Source organism: Cynoglossus semilaevis, chromosome 9 (assembly GCF_000523025.1).
Source record: "Cynoglossus semilaevis isolate Cse_v1.0 chromosome 9, Cse_v1.0, whole genome shotgun sequence".
Classification (NCBI taxonomy): Eukaryota; Metazoa; Chordata; class Actinopteri; order Pleuronectiformes; family Cynoglossidae; genus Cynoglossus; species Cynoglossus semilaevis.
The window spans coordinates 588,569-607,367 of NC_024315.1; the positions used below are offsets into that span (position 1 = coordinate 588,569).

The following is an 18,799-nucleotide window of genomic DNA, read 5'->3' on the forward strand; positions in this document are numbered from 1 at the left end:
ATTCACTGAGCCTGGGTAACTGTAACTGGAGGTTATGTCCACTGTTGATCCTCTGAGGACACAGACCTCAGTAGAAGTGTAGGTCACAGAATATCCTCTCTGACTCTGTGTCACTGTAACACAGGAACAAACAGTGAATCAAATAACCAACAACAGAAATATATGACTTGTTACACAACTGTGAGGTCAAGCCGTAGATATCATTAGAATAAAAGGCTTTAATGTTTAGAAATTGCAATTTAACTCTTATATATATATATATATATATATATATTTATATATTATTTTTTATATATAGGATTTTTATATATTCAGAGATTTTGTCATCTTGAAAGTGATAGAAATAATTCACAATCATTTCTGAAAACAAAAGTTAGAACATTGTTTTGAGTGAACGCACATTGATGATTTTTTAAGTCGAAGAAGTAAAGACAATGTGTCTGAAAGACGTTACAGACCTGTCTCTTTTCTTTTACTTGTTTTACATTAACCTAAATATGGATTGAAAGACATAAGTAACTGTCAGAACTAAATATATGGATGACCCAAATACAAAACTCCAACATTTACAGGTAGACCTGTAGCAGAGACACAGGAGGACAAGAAGAAGGATGACAATGGAACTGAAGGGAAGACATAAAATATCTGACGTCAAATACATTACCTGGCACTGTCAGAAGAAGAAGAAGAACAATAAAATTAACTGCTGTCATCTTTAGTGGACATCAAACCCCCCCCTCCCCCTCCCACCAAGACTTTCTGCAGGAAAAACTAATTCCACAAGTCCACACTCTGTAGATCACCTGATAAACAAATAGAGACTGAGAGAAAAGTTAGAAGTTGAGATCTTAATACAATCCATTTCCTTCCTCTTTCCAGATTATCAATGACGGATGTGAATAGGCTGACAAAGAAGTGACTTGCGGTTTGGACAGACTTGCTTAGGAAACTGTGAGAAACCACTCCTCTGGTCTTACACCAGTTTGTGTGTGTGTTTGTTTGCATGTCGTGGTTATATTTGTATTTGAAGACATTTTGTTTGATGAAATATTAATTTGATCACAGTTTCCATGGCAAATTTGTTGGTCGGTATTCGATTGTGCCTTCTTTTCTTCCTCATACATATGCATTTTTTAAAAGTATAATAAACTACCTCAAGAGAAAATATTTAGGTTTACGGACTACAAGTAACTTAGTAACTTATACCTGTACTGTATATTGTCTTCCTGGTCATCTCTCATCAAAACTCTGTGGTGAAAAATGTTTTTTTTTTAATTGACTGGCATTTCTCTTAAAGATTTTAGCGCAATGTCCAGAGGTTTGACTCATCAAAAGAGGTCAAATATGTGATTATGCTTGACATATTAAAGAACTTTTCACATAACACGGAAATCTGGTATTTTACTTCATGGACATTAAATGCAACACCCCTGTGTACTATGGTCGTGGACCCCGTGGCGGTATTAGCAGTCGGGTTGTGCTGTCCTCGCAGTGTACATTTCAAGATTTCACCATTTTATATAGTTGTTTTAATTTGACCATTTATTGCTGATTTATGTTGTCAGTCAACGTTCAACTGTGTTGTAGTCAGCGCACAGACTTTATAACCAATGTTATTTTGGCCTTTTGGAACCAAATCATTATAATCCACATTAGTACGATATCATACAGTACAGTTTAGCTATCTGCATAATATGGCGTCTGATGTCGTTCGGACTTCCGGTCAAAGCTTCCGGCGACTTCACAGCTCCAGCGGGAGATAGCGTGTTTGAGTGTTGCGTTTTAGTTTAACAGCATTTTAACAATGATTGGTTTTAGAATTCAAAGGTTACAGTCTCTGTCACGATGACAGTCGTGACTGTCGTTCCCTGTGTTTCCCTGTGTTTTCCCCCATTCTTGTGTTGTGCACTTTTCTGTCCGTGTAGTGGGCGTGGCACATTTCCCTGACTCTGCCTGGATAATCACCGAAGCACCCCTGCCGTTCCTCAGCACCTGCCTTCAATCAACCCATCACTCTGACGGCATAAAAACCCTGGCCTTTCTCCCACTGGTCGTCAGATCGTTTGTTCAGCCACCGTGATAGCTAACGTCCAGATTGACCTGAACAATTGTTCCTCGTGATTCCTATTGAAGTGGAATTAGAAAATAAATCCTTGTTTTTTCACTTAACGTCGTCTGAGCCTGCATTTGGGTCATTACCGGTTTAAATCATGACAGTCTCAGCACTTCATTCCTGTGTGCCGATATGCACCGTTTCGTCGCGCTATTACAAGGAAGTTAGCTCCCAGTGATTTACCGTAGACGAAGTGGTGCTGACTGGATGCAGGAGATGCGGAGGTTAAATTTCAACCCGACCAAAAACACCCGGGTATGTAGTCGTAGTTTTTTTATTTTATTTATTTATTTATTTATTTTTAAGCAGCCACACTTTATTGTTACTGGTGGCAGAGGAAGCTAAAGACATCAGCCCTACTAGTCTACTTCACTTGGAATGGGTACGAACTTCCTGCGCCACCGATTGTAATGTAAAAATAAGATTGATTAAAAACAACTTAATTGATTGTTGTATAAATTTAAGATTGATTAAAAACAAGTTAAGCGCTAGTTATATCAGTATAACACTGATATAACTAGCGCTTAACTTGTAAAAACAAGGTAATCAGGTAATATAATTATGTGATTAAGAAAAGGTAGTAATTAATTGTGGAGATGGGTTAAAAAGGTATTGCCTTGTTTTAGCTATCTTGGCCGAAGTGCTGATGCTCACACTTGGGGGAGCAGAAGTACTGCACAGAGCCCATATACAGAGTAAGGAGTATTTACACCAATCTTCACACTAAGGAGGAAAGTGTTTGGACAACAAGATAATCCTCATTCACAAACACTGTTGTAAAGTAAATCTAATGAAGAAGCTTCAAAACAGGGGGACAGTTTTTTTTAGAGGTGATCAGACGTATGACTCTGTGGCGATGTGACTCTGCATGTTTTAGAACAACTCTTTTAATGATAAATTATCATGTGCCACTTGCTGTTTCTTCTCCCTCCAAGGTAACCACAGCAGATAATCTGCCGCCATCTCACTCTGCTTATTGCCTACTCTTGTCAGTTTTAGTTAGGTTCCTCATATGCATTTTGTAACAATTTAAATTTACATTTAAACAGAAGCAGAGGAGTAGCATGATAGACTACAGTGAAGACTTGATGTGTTTCGCACTGATGCGATCATGCGATCTGCTGATGTTCTACAGCTGTGTGAGGACGGTCAGTTCTAGGAATTGATTCAGTTCCCGTAAGAAATGCTTTAAGCAGAAACAAGATGATGAGGAAACCATGATGTGAAGACCAGTTGGACAGAAAAGGAGAACCTTTTAAGAGGCCTGATGTATTTAATTTTTTTACTTGATTTTATTAAGAATATGCAGCGTGCACATGTCAGTTATATACTTTAGATCATCAGTTCATTGGAAAGTATTGATTAAACTGAGAAATGTACAAACAAACAGAAGACGATTTAAATTCCATGCACTGGATGTTTTCTTTTTCTCAGTTCTATAAGGAGTCGATGACATGATCTTTGGTAAAAGGCCAACATATACAGTAAGCAGTAACTTAAAAAGAAAGGGGAAGTTTTAATGAAGAGGTTGCTGAACTCTTTCTACAGCGCCACCTATTGTAGATAGGACACCCACTGAACTTAAATGAAAACTCTTATTCCTAAATATGTTATTCTCATCAAACAAATGAAAATGCAGTTGTGTGAAACATCCCTACAGTGGGATAACTAACAAAATGATGAAATGCCTTCACGCACCCCTCAAGGGGTAACGATTTTATATGAACTCGTTCCTTAGGGGAACATTGTTCTCACTTGGTTCTATAGTTTACTGTGCTGTAAAGAGCAGATACGTCCTCCTGGTGCCGTGGACTTGGTCTGTGAATGAAACATGAAGATTTCCTGTTAACAGACTTTAATATATATTTTTTTAATAAATGTAGTGATGCATTTGACTCACCCATCTAGTCGAACAAAGCTGTACTCAACCTCATCTTCTTTCTCTTTCTGTAAATGAACATTGGAGTAGATGGCTTTGTTATGGTCGTGTGAGAAGCAGATGGTGGAGTAGAAAAGTTCACCCTGCTGCTCTGCAGGTTCACGCTGTGCTTCATATGATCTCTGGTCAACATCTGCTCCATGCTGTGGAACAAAATGAACAAACCTCAAACCAAAGTCAGGGTTTTTCTAATTGTGTGTGTGTGAGGCTCCCCTACTGTACAGAGTAGGTAAGGACAGCCGAGCCCTGACTTCCCTGAAATCCTGTCTGCCTGTCCTAACCCACACACACCTCTGCAGTACATGCATCTTCTTAGGAATAGAATTTATTTAAAAACAATTTATTTTCACATTTCTTAAAAAAAAAAAAAAAAAAAAGACATTCATGAACGATTCTTTGCAAATGATTTCACTTTATGCATGCAGCTTAATGCAGGCCACCGCTGTGACCCTTTGCCCCCCAAGGGGAGGCACGCCTCACCTATTGAAACCTGCTGCTCTAAATTAATACCGGTGTTCAGGTTGAGGTCAATGACCTGAGACTAATTTACTCTGCATTTTGTAATTCAATGTACTGTCAAAAGTAATGTCAAAGTTTTTGTTATTTTTAACCACACTGATGTTAACACCCTAAATGATCATATCTGTTAGGTTTCAGTGGTTTTCACATTTGGTTGGGTCTGCAGCAAGAAGCTGATAAGACACCAAAAGGCTTTCCGGAGCACACACACTTTCAAAGAGAATTTCACACCAACCCTCCACATAACTCTACTCTACTCCCTGGGAACAATGGGGAAACCTTCCAATTCACATTCCCACAGGGAACCCCTGACCCCGCTGAACCGTGGAGCAGCAGCACCACCTAGTGATGACTGTAGGCACAGTCATAAACAGTAGCAATAATATCATTGGCCACAAACGGTCCAACCGTTTTCCTCCCATTGGTCTACCACATTCAAACACACGCCCGGGAAGATGAAACCACTCCCCCAAAATAAGTATAAAAAGCGTAAATGACATATCGGAAGTATTTTTAAGTTCTATATAACTTTGTGTTGTATGTTCCTTGAATACTTCTCCGGTTGCTATTTGCTTTATTGTTGGACCTGTTCTGCTTGACGTATTGCTTTTAAAACGAATCGACCATCTACCGGCTGCTTCCATTCCCTGCCTGAAGACACCTCGCACAGCGAGAAGCTTTCGTATCCCACCAATCACAGTTTAAATTGCCTGAACGTTTTATTTCTCACCTTTGTGACTGATCGCTTGCCTTTCTTTTTCAGCCGTGGGCAACTGAGAGCACACAGCGGTGAGAAGTTGTCTCTCCTGGACAGGAACATTAACAAGTGAGTGAATGAACAAATGCAAGCAGATGGAGAGTGCAGTTAGTGAGCGACTGATCACCTGACCCTGTCATGTCTGTCTGTTTCCGTGTTCCTTGTTGTCTTTGTGGGGTAATCTGTGGGATCACACTCACCTGTTGTTAATTAACTTCACTTGTGTCACCTGGTGTTCCCTGTGTATATATACACCCCTCTCCCTCACTCTGTCAGGGTTGGATCATTGTGATCGTGTTCGTGTTAGATGTTTGTGTTAGAGCTCTCTGTTAGAGCTTCGTGAGTTTCCTACTCTGTGTTTCCTCGTGTTCCGAAGAGAGTTCCATGCCTGCCTGTTCTTCGTGTTTTGTTAATTTGGACCTTGTAAATAAAACTTCCTGCACCAGAAAGAGTCTCACCAGTACTGCATTTGGGTCCTGCCTGCTCCCTGCGTTGCCCGCACACGACAGATCCACAGGATGACGAGAGCCAGAATGAAGGCCAGGAAAATCCCAGTTATTATACCAGTTGCTTTCTGTTTCCATGCTTCTGATTTGGAAAGAAAAAACTTAAATGAAATGGTTTTATAATTTTACACAAACTGTGACAATTACATTGTTAAACCACCTTTTGATTTCATTAATGCACTCAAAAAATGTAGTATAAATCACAACTCTATTTTAATCATGTTATCTAAGACATGATTAAAACTAGGACAATGCCGCCCCACGTCCGGGTCAAAGGAACTGCAATCTCAATGTATTCACTTTGCTTTTCATTTCATTACGGACTAGAATTAAATTGTTATTCATTATGAGTAAAATATTAGCTGCCACCAATTTGGCTAATCGGTTTACCCAGGAGCTAATTGGTGAACATTTACTCATTTTAAACAGGCCTTTTACGAATGACTTCACTGTTATGGCCGACCTCTGTCGTCCTACTCTGTTCTGAACTTCACAGTAATAATTTCCTTCCTTCGATAAAAGGATAAAAGTGTGACATTTTAGTCTCAACTCACAGAAAGTATCTCTGTATTAAACTGCTTCCTACTCCCTGACCTGGGCAGTGGTCAATAGCTTCTCCTCTGATCTTTAAGTTCAGTGAAAATTGATTTACACACTCTTATACACAGAATGATTGATGCAAACCGCATCACTCCACAGTCAGGGTCTTGGTCAGTACGAGCTGAAGGTAACTCCCCAACTTTGAACACCACTTCTTTGAGTTTGGTCTCAACTTACTCTTGATTTCCAAAGACACCAGCTGAGAAATCTTTCGATGGATGTGATTTTCAGTCTGACATTTGTAGACACCACTGTCCTCAGAGCTGATGGAGGAGAAATTATAAAAGTGAACAGATCCCTGGCGCAGAACTTGGTTGTCTTTGTACCAAGTATACGATGGAGCAGGGTAAGCATCAGTGCTGCAGGTCAGAGTCACTGAACTGCCCTCCACCAGCTCACCAGAGGGACTCACTGACAACACAGAGAACTTTGGACCATCTGGAAGAAACATCGGCATGTGAGCACTTTGGTCATCAACCTCATTATTTATATTTAATGTCAGATTTCTACTTACACGTCACTGTAATTGAGACAATCTGAGACCTAGTCTTTCCAAGCTCATTCTCAGCTGTGCAGTAATAATCCCCAGAGTCGGACAACTGCACTGACGACATGTGAAACAGTGACTGTGGGCTGACCAGTGACTGATTGCTTCTGTGCCAGGTGTAAGTAGCTGCTGGGTTAGCATCAGTACTACAGGTCAGATTCACTGAACTGCCCTCTACTACCTCTTTATTGCGACTCACTGTGGGAATTCTCGGAGCATCTGGAGAACATAAACATGACTGAAGTCAAATTAGATGTTTCTGTGTAAGAAACACACAGAGGATGATGCAGTGTCGTGAACTCACAGACTTCCCTGGAATGGTATCTCTCAAAACCACAGGAATAACGACCTTCAGAAAAAGCATGTCCTTTGAGAACTGGAGAAGTTTCTCTGTAGATTGGTCTGTTATTCTTATACCAGTAGAAAGAGTAACGGTCAGAGAAAGGACAGCTGCTCTGACAGACCAGTGTTCCGCCAGTCGACGTCCAGATTACCTCCACCTTTAGGTCTGGATCTGTGTACAGGTAATAAACATGTCGACAAATGTTCACCTGAATACGTTTACGTTTACTAAAATCTACATCTGGCCCATTCAAAGAGCAGCCTGTGGGCCACATGCTTTGGGAACTCTATAGTCAGTCTGTGGAGAGAGATTACAAGAAACTCATTTGGCATTTACAATTCCTGCCATAAAAACAGGCCATGAATGGAACATCCGTTCGTAGCGTAGCAACATGCGCCCACATTTAAGTCAGGAAATGACCCTACTGTATAGACTGACTCTGCAGACTATCAGTAACAGCTGTGTGCCATGGTTTAAATTAGGGATGGACGATTATCTAAAAAAATATCAGTCAACATTAGCAAATTATGTACAAATTTCTTGAGCGGCTAACATTTGTATTGGGAGGTGTGATTTAATTGACTTGTAACAGGGTTAGCATTCATCGGTTATTTAAACAAGCAAATAACTTGGAGCTGGTCAGTACCTTTGACTGTCAGAGTTGTGCCTGGGAAACTGTATGTCCTTGAATAGGTTTTATATCCAAAACGATACTCTCCTGAATCGCTCTCTGCCAGGTTAGTAATTCTCAGTCTTAACTGTCCGTTTCTGGCAAAACCTTGAAACCGAGCTTTTCTCTGGTACACATTGCCTGGTATGTCCCATTTTTGCTGTTCCCTTTCAGCAACAAACCATAAAGGAGATAACTTATAATAATAATCACTGTAGAAAATCCCAGAGATGTCCACAGAGGAGCCTGTAAAGGCACAGATGCTTCTCTCGACATTAACCACTGTGGCACATGAATTTCCTGAGTTACCTGGAAAACACATTATATTATTATTATTATTATTATTATCAATGTGTAAAATCCAAAATGTATCTTATTTCAAACTTGACATGGTTGATTTAAGTCATTGTTCTATCACAAGTAAGGTTTTCCACAGTAAAATGATGTTTAATAAAACAAAAGTTTTTTGTTTGAGGACTAAACTCACACTCAGGTGGTGATGGGAATTTCTCCAATCCTTGTAATGCACATGAGGTGGTCCTGTAAGAGGTTTGGTCAGGTTTTCCCTGTATTTTTTCTCCATCCTTGTACCAGATGTAGGAAGGATTCGAAACAGGACACCTGGATTGACACATGTGATTGTTGTTTTGGTTCTTTGTCACCTGTAAATCTGGAGAAAGAAAATGCAGACTTTTAGAAATAACTCAGGACAATTTCGGGTACTTCTGTGTCATTCAGTTCTGTGTCATAAATAAGTGGTCCAACGACGTCGGTACCTGTGACAGTCAGAGTGACTCCAGGTTCACCGGCCACTTCAGAGCCTTGGCTGGTGATCAATCCGAACACGTACACGGCAGCGTCGCTCTCTCTCAGGTCATTGATGCTCAGAGAGCAGCGATCACTGTCACAGTGATACCTCACACGTCCTATGTACGTCCTGTTTGTCCTCAGATCCACGCGTTGATTGTCCTGCTGCTTTCTAAACCAGAATGTGTGCTTGGCTGTAACACCACGGTCATTTATTCCGAGTTGGTGATGGAAGGTGCAGGTTATCTCAACTGTTGATCCTTTTAAAGCACAACTAGTAGTATTGTGGTAGGTTACAGTCCAGCCATCTGCCCCCTCTGTCCCTGAAATCAACAGAGAAGAGACCGTAGACCAGATCATACATTTATTAGATTAAACCCAGAGCACAAATGAGTGTCTGCTCCACCCCTCCACAGTTATAATTTTGAGTTTACTGTTTGGAATCCCCCAGTTTTACTTTTCTTTTTTTTTTTCTTTCAAAAAAGAAGAAGCAGAAAAAAAAACATTCCAACGTTCCTGTTCCTCTCCAGAGTAGTAATATTAGCTGCAGGAAGCATCTTACCAACTACCACAGGAGGAAACTGCAGAGGGTCAGGTCTGACCCACTGTGACACCGTATCACTCTGTGCTTCCTGTCATTTCTGGTGACACTGATGCATTGTGGCTTCTGCAAACTCTTTATATCTCACTCATGGTTCACACCAATGTTTCGTACATTTGTTTGACATTGTTTGTTCACATGTTCTCGACACTTTTTTTTACAGCTTTTCTCTTGTTTTTTTAGCACACCATGGCACACAACCAAATGTGACTTCTGCATTTAACCCATCACCAAAATGAGCAGTGTGTGTGCCGTGCTCAGGGCACCTCAGTGGGCAACTGGGCAGCTGGTGGACTCAAACCTGAAACCTTCCGAAAACAAAAGTGCACTCTTAAGAGTGCGCATGAGTGAGTTTAGTTATTTGTTGTTGGTTTATTTGTTTGTGACCTGTGGGGTGGTGGTGGGCGTTATCACCCGTTGACCGAGAAAAGGCGTAGGTGGTAGGAGATTACCCAACCACAATCACGCATGTTTATCAAATGTACTTCTCTTTGATGTTGTTCTGGCCTGATAGAGGTCACAAGAACACAAAAGGTCACGCAGACAGGGTTTACTGCACATGTATATGAGAAACAAAACAACTTATAAGTGGCTGATGTGCTTCACTGGAGACTGACTCCAGTGAAGCATAACATCCACCAACGGGGGCATTTTGGACAGTTGTACATAGAACAGAAACCAAAACTTTATTTGTCCAAAACTTCACTCTGTATCTTCTCACAAACTCTACACCTGTGACATGAAGCACTTCATACATACAACAATTTTCATACAATGAAACCCTAACCCTAACCCTGATTTTATTATCTTGCGAACACTATATTGTATTTGTTGTTTACTGTAGAACCTTCTTGTAACCAATCTATTAAAATCAAATTGAAAATACGTTTAGAATATTTACTCCTGGTTTATATTTTTATTTATATATAATAATTTAAATAATTTATATATAATAATTTTATTATTTTTATTTATATATATATGTATATATAGACAAAACATTTTTCTTGACTTAAATGTTAAAATAACTTAAACATAATAACATTAAACACAGTGTTGTGTTGCGGATGTTGCGGTGCAGTACCTGGCACACAGACGAGAAGGAGGAAGAGTCTTCTCACTGCGTCTTTAAAAGTCATCACTGCTTCTCAGGTTTCAGTAGAATCACATCCAATGTGACTGTGTCTTCATTAAGGAAGGATGCTGAAGATCTGCTACAAATTGCAATGAGCGAAAGTTGTAATAAATCATGTCTAGGGTGTCACATGTTTGACTTCCTCTTTCCAATGAGCAAATGAGAATAAATTTTCCATTCGTCAAAAAAAAAAAAAAGGTGTTACTTTTGTGTTGGTTTTAAGAAATTAAAATGGTTAAAATGGTGGTAACAATACCAGTCGAGATGTACTTTTACTGGTAGAGAGAAAGTGTTGGACTTATTGTGAGTAAACCGCCTTCAAGACAAGGCTCTTTACACCTACACCTATGGTGAGCAGGCAGTTGTACTGAGTGAATTATATTTCAAAATATCTCTGACTCAAAATCCTACAAGTTCAAGACGGAGAATTTGATTCCTAAAATTTTATCCCAGAGTCATAAATATAGCAGCTGTGAATGTAAATGTGAACGATGGACCACAGCTTCACCACAACTCAAACTCAAACAATAACAGCAATTTTTACAGATGAGATGGTAGAGAGTCTGGAGCTTGGACAATCTTCTTATACAGTAAGTATAGTGATTTGGTGTTACCTTCATGTGAACAGATTAAACCAGTGCAGTAGTTGGATTTTTGTTTAGGTGATACAGTCCTTGTAGTGCAGCATGTGATTTTTGTAAATGTCTTTGTGAATAGTTAGTCCTGATTTGCGTTGGAGCCGTTTAAGTTTTCGGCCTTTGGCTTTCATGAGACAAAGTTCAGGCGTAAACCAGGGGGCAGAACGGGAGAAGGAAACAGACCCGTTTTTCCAACATTTCAGTTATGTGGCAAAAATGTATTATATTGGCTAAACTGGAAGTTTGTTAATTTCCAACAATAATTCTTAAATCATTCATGATGATGGAAACGTTGCTTTAGTCATGCAGGTGCATTTGCCTTCTGTCTGACGCCCCGACTAACATCCGGCCAATCACTGGCCCTCTAATCTTGATAAACAGCGTGCTACACCAATCAAAATCCCCTCACCGTATTATTGGACCAATCGTGTAACAGAAGCGCCAAAATGGGCGGGTGTCCACGAAGCGACGACCTGGCTCAGCAGCCATTGATGCTCAGCGATAACGGCAGGAGAAACCGAGGTGATTTTTATTAAAACCTTCGTTTTATTTCCATTTGTGCACGTTTTTGGGGACTACAGCCATGGTGTCTCACTCGCTGACCCTGCCCATGATCTGCTTCACCACGCTGTGGGGGCTGGTGGGTGTCGTCGCTCCGTTTTTAGTGCCCAAAGGACCTAACAGGGGGTAGGTGGTTCCTAACGCTGTCCTATAACAATATATTCTTTGCCCGTTAACGTGAATGTTCGCTCGTTTTAAACTACCTGTCATTATTTGGTGTTTTCGTGTCATTTACCCAATGTTTACCGTGTTTAAAATAATTCCGTCGTCAATAATATATGAGCGTGTGATTAAGGCCCGAACAAGTCCTTCAATGTATCCATACATGCGTCCATATACAGTATTCGTCCATCCCCGGTTCGTGTCGCTTCAGTTAACTCATTTAAACATGTATTTATTTCTGTTTTCTACTTTCTTTTTTAAACAAAATTAATGTATGTGACCATACGACCTTCTGAATATTTCAGCAGGCTCGTTTACACTTCTTACATTGCACAAATATTTAACACTCCAGGGCGGTAAATTCTTACCTTCTTATTCTTAAATTCTTATTCTTCACATTTGAAACTCTTCTTTGATTTAAATAATTCACATGACTTTATTTTTACGTGTATATTATTGCCATCAGCGTCAAAACCAAATGACACTACCATAAAATAAAAATAAATAAATAAAACCTTGTATTTACACCACAATGCTAACCAGTTAGGGTTAAATGTCAATGAATTGTGTTTACATTTAATTGCAGATGTGTTCTACGTGAATTACTGACATTTAGGTTTTTGTAAAAAGACTAGCATTTGCCTACTTGATATAAAAATGCCCATTAGGACAGACGCGTTTTAGCCGGAGGTCATTAGCTGACAGTTGGACGATTATATGGTTGTTCTGTGGAGCTGTATGTCTCCAATGAAAACATTACAAAATCGGTATTAATGTATAAATTGATAATATTGCGCTCCGTGACATAAACATTTGATATTTCATGTTATATTGCTTAAAAGAGTTAGCATCGGCTAAAGTGCTACAAAGCTGGGCTTAACAACTGGTATACATTATTTCTGTTGCTTGACTGCCGTCTAGTGGTTCAATTCTGTAGTGTTAGAACTCAGCCTTAGACGTGTATGTCTCAGTACCCGGTTAAATCATATTTATACAAAATAATCATTACTGCACATAATATTAGAAATGAAAAAAAAAACTTTCTCTTTTACAGAGTCATCGTCACGAGTCTGGTCCTGACAGCGGTCTGCTGCTATCTGTTGTAAGTATAAACTCAATTTACACACATTCTGTTCAGAGCTTAGAAGAAACATGTTGTTGACGTCAACATTCTATGTCAAGTTAAATATGAATAATTGTGTGGGAAGACTCAGTGGTATAATGGAAGCGTTTTAACGTGTGAAGCTGTGTAATTCCTAAATGTTTGTGTGTAAAATGTCATGACACAAAAGCCAGTAAATATATTAACTTAATCAATATTCTGGCTAAAGATATCACAACATACAGTTGCATTGCAGTTTCCCAACATCATCGACCTCATTGATCAAGTACTGTACATGGAAAACCGCCACTAGAGGGAGCTCCTGTCCCACCAAAATTGTGACGGTGGTTTGGCTGTTTGTTTTTTGTTTTCAAGAGGTTTTTCAAACTTTGAAATCAAAAGTTGGCATTTTAATAAATGTAATAAATAAATTTAAAAAATGCTATTAGATTAAAAATGCTATTAAATATTCATCTCAGTTAAACCATTTTAAATTCTACAGTTGACACAGGGCTTGGGAATCCAGAACCTTCCAATAGTCCCATTTCTTGGAACTGTTAGTCGACCTGCATCAAATCACACCCAGGCTCCATAATGTGGCTTTTTTTTCAGCATATGGTGCACCAGTGGACAGAAGAAATGCATGATGTAGACATAAACTTGAGGTCGCCCCCTGCTGATAGCTCTCTGCTCTGTCTTTATCTTTGCTCCTAGTTGGTTGATAGCCATTCTGGCCCAGACCAACCCACTGTTTGGCCCTCAGCTGAAGAATGAAACCATATGGTATCTGCGCTACTTCTGGGAGTAATCCTGTCACAACAACTTCCAAAGGTACAGAAATGTTTCCTTTTTTAACTGTGAACTTCCACAGCTGAAAAATGACACTTTCCTCGGACTCTGTGATATTAACTACGATATCAGTAGCAGTCGATATTGTTCTGGCATTAATTGTTGCTCAGTCTTCGCCTGTTCCTCGTATTTAGCCTCAGTGATGGAGGGTATGGATTTATCCAGTAGTACTTTATATAATTTATATAATTTGGGGGAAGTTTACAACCTGACAGTAACTTAGAGATTCCCAGCCTACCTGGACCCATAACACTGGTCACATCTTTCAGCTCATCTCTTGCAGATATTGACCATACAGTAAATCCAAGTACCTCAGAGTTGCAGTACATAACGTACATGAAGCAGAACTGCAGTATGATTCATTCTGTGGCTTCTGTTTTCCTCTCCAGGACTGTGTGATGACGGTCCGTGTGATTTAAACCCCACTGGAGTACAGTGGACTTCATTAGAATGCAAGACAACGCACTATCATTGACCTTGAACATTAACCTTGAGAACATGTAACTCCACAGTCCACCATTGTCTCCTGTCGTATCTCTTCAGTACAGTGTACAGCGTGTGTCCTTTTAAGATTTAGGCCCAATTGTGGCGGTGCATTCAAATGTCCACTGCGGTGCAGAGTGTGACTTTTTGTGGGATTCTTGCACTAGTAGAAACGGAGGGTTATTATTTATATTTTTTATGCTGTTGATAATTACCATGACACTTGAAACCAAGACTTCTTCTGTTCTGAGCATATATTTACCTTCACTGTCTCTGATCGACTACAAAGTTTTTGTTACTTTTTCCTGTCAGTGAACACTAACTCGTGTGTGTGTGTGTGTGTGTGTGTATTTATTGTGCCCTGCTTTGTCAGTACGGTTTTGTTATATAATTGTGATGATCAGTGATGTAATGCTGTTGTCTGTATATGTGTGTGTGTGTGTGTGTGTGTGTGTGTGAAAACCTGGGTGGCCGCCAAAGAGAATTTCTGGAAGAAAAAAAAAGCAAAGAGCAATTGCCTCCACTTTGGACCACTTCAGCGTGAACCTCCCTCCCACATTCCCCTTATGCTCTACACCCGGAGGTCCTCGTTGCCATGGTGATTTAGTCACGCAGTTCATTCCCACTCCCCTCAAACCCTTTTTTTTTTGATGGAAACCTGTGAGCAGTCGATGTGCAGTAGGGACATTTAGATGCACAGAGAGAAGGAACACATTTTTAAGTACATTAAACACGTACTTTTGGGTTTGTTTTTTTTAAACGTGAGATGTTTGTCCGTGTTCATAGTGTTGAACTTTTTTAATCCCTGAATTTAAAAAACTAATGAGGTTAGGTTTCCAACAACAGGCTGTGATGTCAGGTCTGGTTCACACCTGTTTTTATTTGTGAGCAATTAAAATGACGCAATTATTAATACGGAACAAATGTGACGAAAAGTAGGCAAAAGTAAAACTCAGATTTTAGCTTTTGGTTATGCGTTAAAAGTTTTTCATCATTTAACACATTGAACACAGCCCTAGTAAAAATGTTAACAGTCATATTACATGCTAGATTAACAGGTACAAACTTGTCCCATGTAAGTGGTGTCTCAGTTTATCATCCATTAGTAGCTAACTTGCTGACAGCTAACGGTTCCTGGCGTCAAAGATCCTCCCTTAACTTCTACAGTGTTTTGAAAGTTTCAAGGACAAACATGGATATTTGATGCTGGTTTAGACACACCTGCTGCCTGAGCTTACAGCCATCAGCACAGCTACATTTTCCTCCTCACACACCCCCGGCCTGACCACCGCACACCCTCCCCCAGACACCCTTCCCTTCCTCCCTCCCTTTCCTGCCCCTTGACTCTGTCCTTAGCATTCTCCCCTTTTCTTAAAACACTTTGCTTCAGCCAAATATAAAAAATCAAAATACAGCTACTTTTTAGAAAGACCAAATTGTGTTGTATCGTTTCCTCTAGCCCTCTTTGGTAGTTGTGTTGGTGGCACACATTTATATATATACACGAGTTACTGCAGGCGTTGTTGTACAGAGCAGGGAACGCCGTCTGATGGAGCACCACTGTTCAAGGTACATGGACAAGGTCAACTGGATTTGAACGTTAGGTTCAGGTTCATCATCTTTATTTCACCGTTAGTGAACAGTGGCCTCAAGTGTGTCCTGTGATTGTGGACCGTATCATTTGCGTTCTCACGTCCAGGATAAGTCCTAATATTCCGTATGACTTTAAAGAAAATTTTAGTTTTTGTTTTTTTTTATCCTCAATGTGGACAATATACTTACATATATAATGTCTTTGGTTCGAGCCCCCGAGGAACCACATACTTATTGCGTTATAGTGTCGTATCAATGGAGTTTAAATGATTTTTATTCATATTAATGTGTAAATTTAATAAGGAATTCTGCTACTTCCTCCTTCCAGCCATAATCTAGGCCCACTTAATTATTTTTTCCTTCTTCACACAGTGAACTGTGACCTGTTGTGAAAAAGTTCTCTGGAATTCTCAGATGAAGTCAATATTGATAGAGAAATAAACGCGTTGTTTTCATAAATAAACAGATTTTTACTCATTTGTCGTAGAACTTTTGACTTGCAGCAAGGACAGTTCAGGTCTGAGACGTTGCTGTATTGCATGTGAAAACCAGCTGCTGTTTCATCTTAAATTATTAAATTATTTCTGGCTCTGTGGATGGAGATGGGGACCAAATCACCATGGTAACAAAACTCTTCCTAATGTCAGATGTAATTACTGGCAGAGATGAGATCCTTTATGTGACCTTGTAATAAGTAGAAAATGTGTGAGTGGTGAAAAAGTACCCAATAAAACATGACGGAAATCTGTCTCGTGTGTGTGTGTGTGTGTGTGTCTCTGTCCTCGCTTTGCTCACAGAGATATTTCACTCTGATCCACAGGTTGCACTTTAGAAGCCTCGGGGCAGTTGGGGTAAATTGGGGCAAAAGAATAAAGTAGGAGCAAAGAGTGATTCATTCAACTATCTTAACTTATCTATATATTAGGGATATAAGAAAATATTGATTTTGCAATATTTTGCTACTTCTTGATTTTCTCTGTCAAAACTATTTTTGAGACGTGTTTCCTGATTTGGCAGATTAAGATTGAGATTACAAGAAGATTTCTGCTCAGTCGCTACGTCCTCCCTAACCAAACATGCCCCTGAGTTTGACCACCCTGATCTACACCGGTGTCCACGGCCACTGTGAATGATGAAGTATTTGTCAATAGGGCTCTGGAGGTGCAGCGTGATGCAGCGTTTTTGATAGTAATTACCTGATAATTAACTGGTAAAAAACAGACCCACAGGAAAGTTGGTCCACACCCGCATGAAGTCTGGAGACTTGGGCTCTTGGTGGAACGGCCTGGTCTTTGGTTCAGAGAATACGGTGCAGCTCAGAGTTTGAACGATATCTGCACATCAGCCTGGTACAAGTTCATCTTATCTCTCTAGGACAGAACAACAGACACACAGACACATTAATAAGGCAACCCCGGGGTTACTGCCCGTCAGGTTTAACCGAGGTTCATTAAACACGGCTTCATCGCTCACAACAGACCGTGGCACGATGATGACGTCGCCTTGACGATCACGACCAAGGCTAACTCGCTTGTTTAAACAAACATTCTCGCGGCGGTTCTTACGTACCTCATACGAAACCCTTCAATTGGGAAGCTGCGACATTTCTGCAGCGTAGAACGTGCAACGTCTGCTGTATGTCTTAGAACTGATGAGATGCTGTTCCATCACACACGTGTGGAAGGTAAGGCGTGGTTATACTGACTCACTAATAAAATGACCATAACACATTATTAAATATAACAAAATGGCATAAATACAACATTTAATTTCTGCTTTTAAACATTAAATGTTATAATTTTTATACAATACACTGTATATACTGTAAATGTACTTCCTTTATGAGAATGACAGCAAAAAAGCCAAAGGCTTTGTCTTTTTGCTTTTCCTTTATTACTGATATGAATAACTTAACCTTCAACTAGTCATACTTTACCGTGTGTGTGTGTTTCCGGCCTTTGTTTAAAAGTTTCCTGGAGATGAGACGACCCTGATGATTTGACTTCTTCTTCACCAGTCAGTCATAGTGGTTTTGTATGAAGGCTCATTTTACCAGGGCCATGAATCAAAGTAAATTAGATAATGAAACAACATCGTGCCTGATTGTTATTTATGGTGGGGTTAGAAAATGAACCTATAATGTAGCCGTCTGCCCTGCGCCGAACGTTCAGCTGGGTTATGAGTATGGTATATAAGATTACTCTTATTCGTCTCCCCGGCTGTCCTCCTGCATTAGCAGGACAAACATTCATTTATAATTCACTCCTTGCCGGCATACTCCCTCTGGATGCAGATTAATGAGTAAACAGCCCATTAAGTCTGGGTGACATTTGGAAAAAAGCCGCAGTGTTCGTGTGATTGATTAAACAACAGACATTCATTCTTGTCCTCCAGTCACAACCCAGACAGAAAGATTAGAAGTCTGTTATAATCCACACACACACAGACACACACACACACACACTGTCCTGTGAAGGAAGGTATACCAACGTTATGGCCTACGTTAGGGTTTAAACTCCTGAATGATAAGTAGATGTGCATTATTTAAGCCAACACACACACACACAGCCTACAGACTGACCTCAGTGGACGGTAAGTGGCAGACACACACACTCACACACACACGCACGCACTCACACACACACAAACACCCTGCAGCCTATCTGCTGGAATATTCATCAAGAGTGCCTTTGTTTGCTCATGCGCAGTGACGGCCAACTTTCCTCTGAGAGAACATTAAGATTTAACAGTCTTATGCAAGCAGCTATGGTATATGAGTTGGCCTGAATAACACTGGCTGTGCTGTGGATGGCTGCGTCTTTCCATCACAGGGGCACAGCTGCAGACACTATATATACACTATATATATATATA

General features: G+C 40.0%; 2 protein-coding genes across 5 annotated transcripts in view; one reads left to right on the forward strand and one right to left on the reverse strand.

The window, feature by feature from the left end:
* Positions 1–3,385: 3,385 nt before the first annotated feature.
* Positions 3,386–18,799, reverse strand: part of LOC103383206 (hemicentin-2-like) — a 16,220-nt gene continuing 806 nt past the window's right edge. Inside the window, exons 1-13 of one of the 4 annotated variants that reach the window (XM_025058357.1) lie at positions 17,862–18,755; positions 17,122–17,633; positions 10,487–10,616; positions 8,771–9,124; positions 8,482–8,664; positions 7,971–8,303; positions 7,286–7,495; positions 6,949–7,200; positions 6,612–6,872; positions 5,787–5,916; positions 5,302–5,377; positions 4,014–4,195; positions 3,386–3,931 (exon numbers count right to left, since the gene is read on the reverse strand). In XM_025058357.1, the coding sequence (XP_024914125.1) occupies positions 3,865–3,931; positions 4,014–4,195; positions 5,302–5,377; positions 5,787–5,916; positions 6,612–6,872; positions 6,949–7,200; positions 7,286–7,495; positions 7,971–8,303; positions 8,482–8,664; positions 8,771–9,124; positions 10,487–10,541 (2,103 nt within the window). In that variant the 5' untranslated portion in view covers positions 10,542–10,616; positions 17,122–17,633; positions 17,862–18,755 and the 3' untranslated portion in view covers positions 3,386–3,864. Of the gene's footprint in view, positions 3,932–4,013; positions 4,196–5,301; positions 5,378–5,786; positions 5,917–6,611; positions 6,873–6,948; positions 7,201–7,285; positions 7,496–7,970; positions 8,304–8,481; positions 8,665–8,770; positions 9,125–10,486; positions 10,617–17,121; positions 18,756–18,799 lie in introns of those variants that run through there. The other 3 variants (XM_025058359.1, XM_025058358.1, XM_025058360.1) reach the window with 3 other exon arrangements.
* On the forward strand, positions 11,603–16,673 carry atpv0e2 (ATPase H+ transporting V0 subunit e2). The gene is made up of 4 exons (XM_008316238.3): positions 11,603–11,862; positions 12,953–13,000; positions 13,715–13,831; positions 14,239–16,673. The coding sequence occupies exons 1-3, from the start codon at positions 11,759–11,761 to the stop codon at positions 13,806–13,808; spliced, it is 246 nt and encodes an 81-aa protein (XP_008314460.1). The 5' UTR covers positions 11,603–11,758; the 3' UTR covers positions 13,809–13,831; positions 14,239–16,673.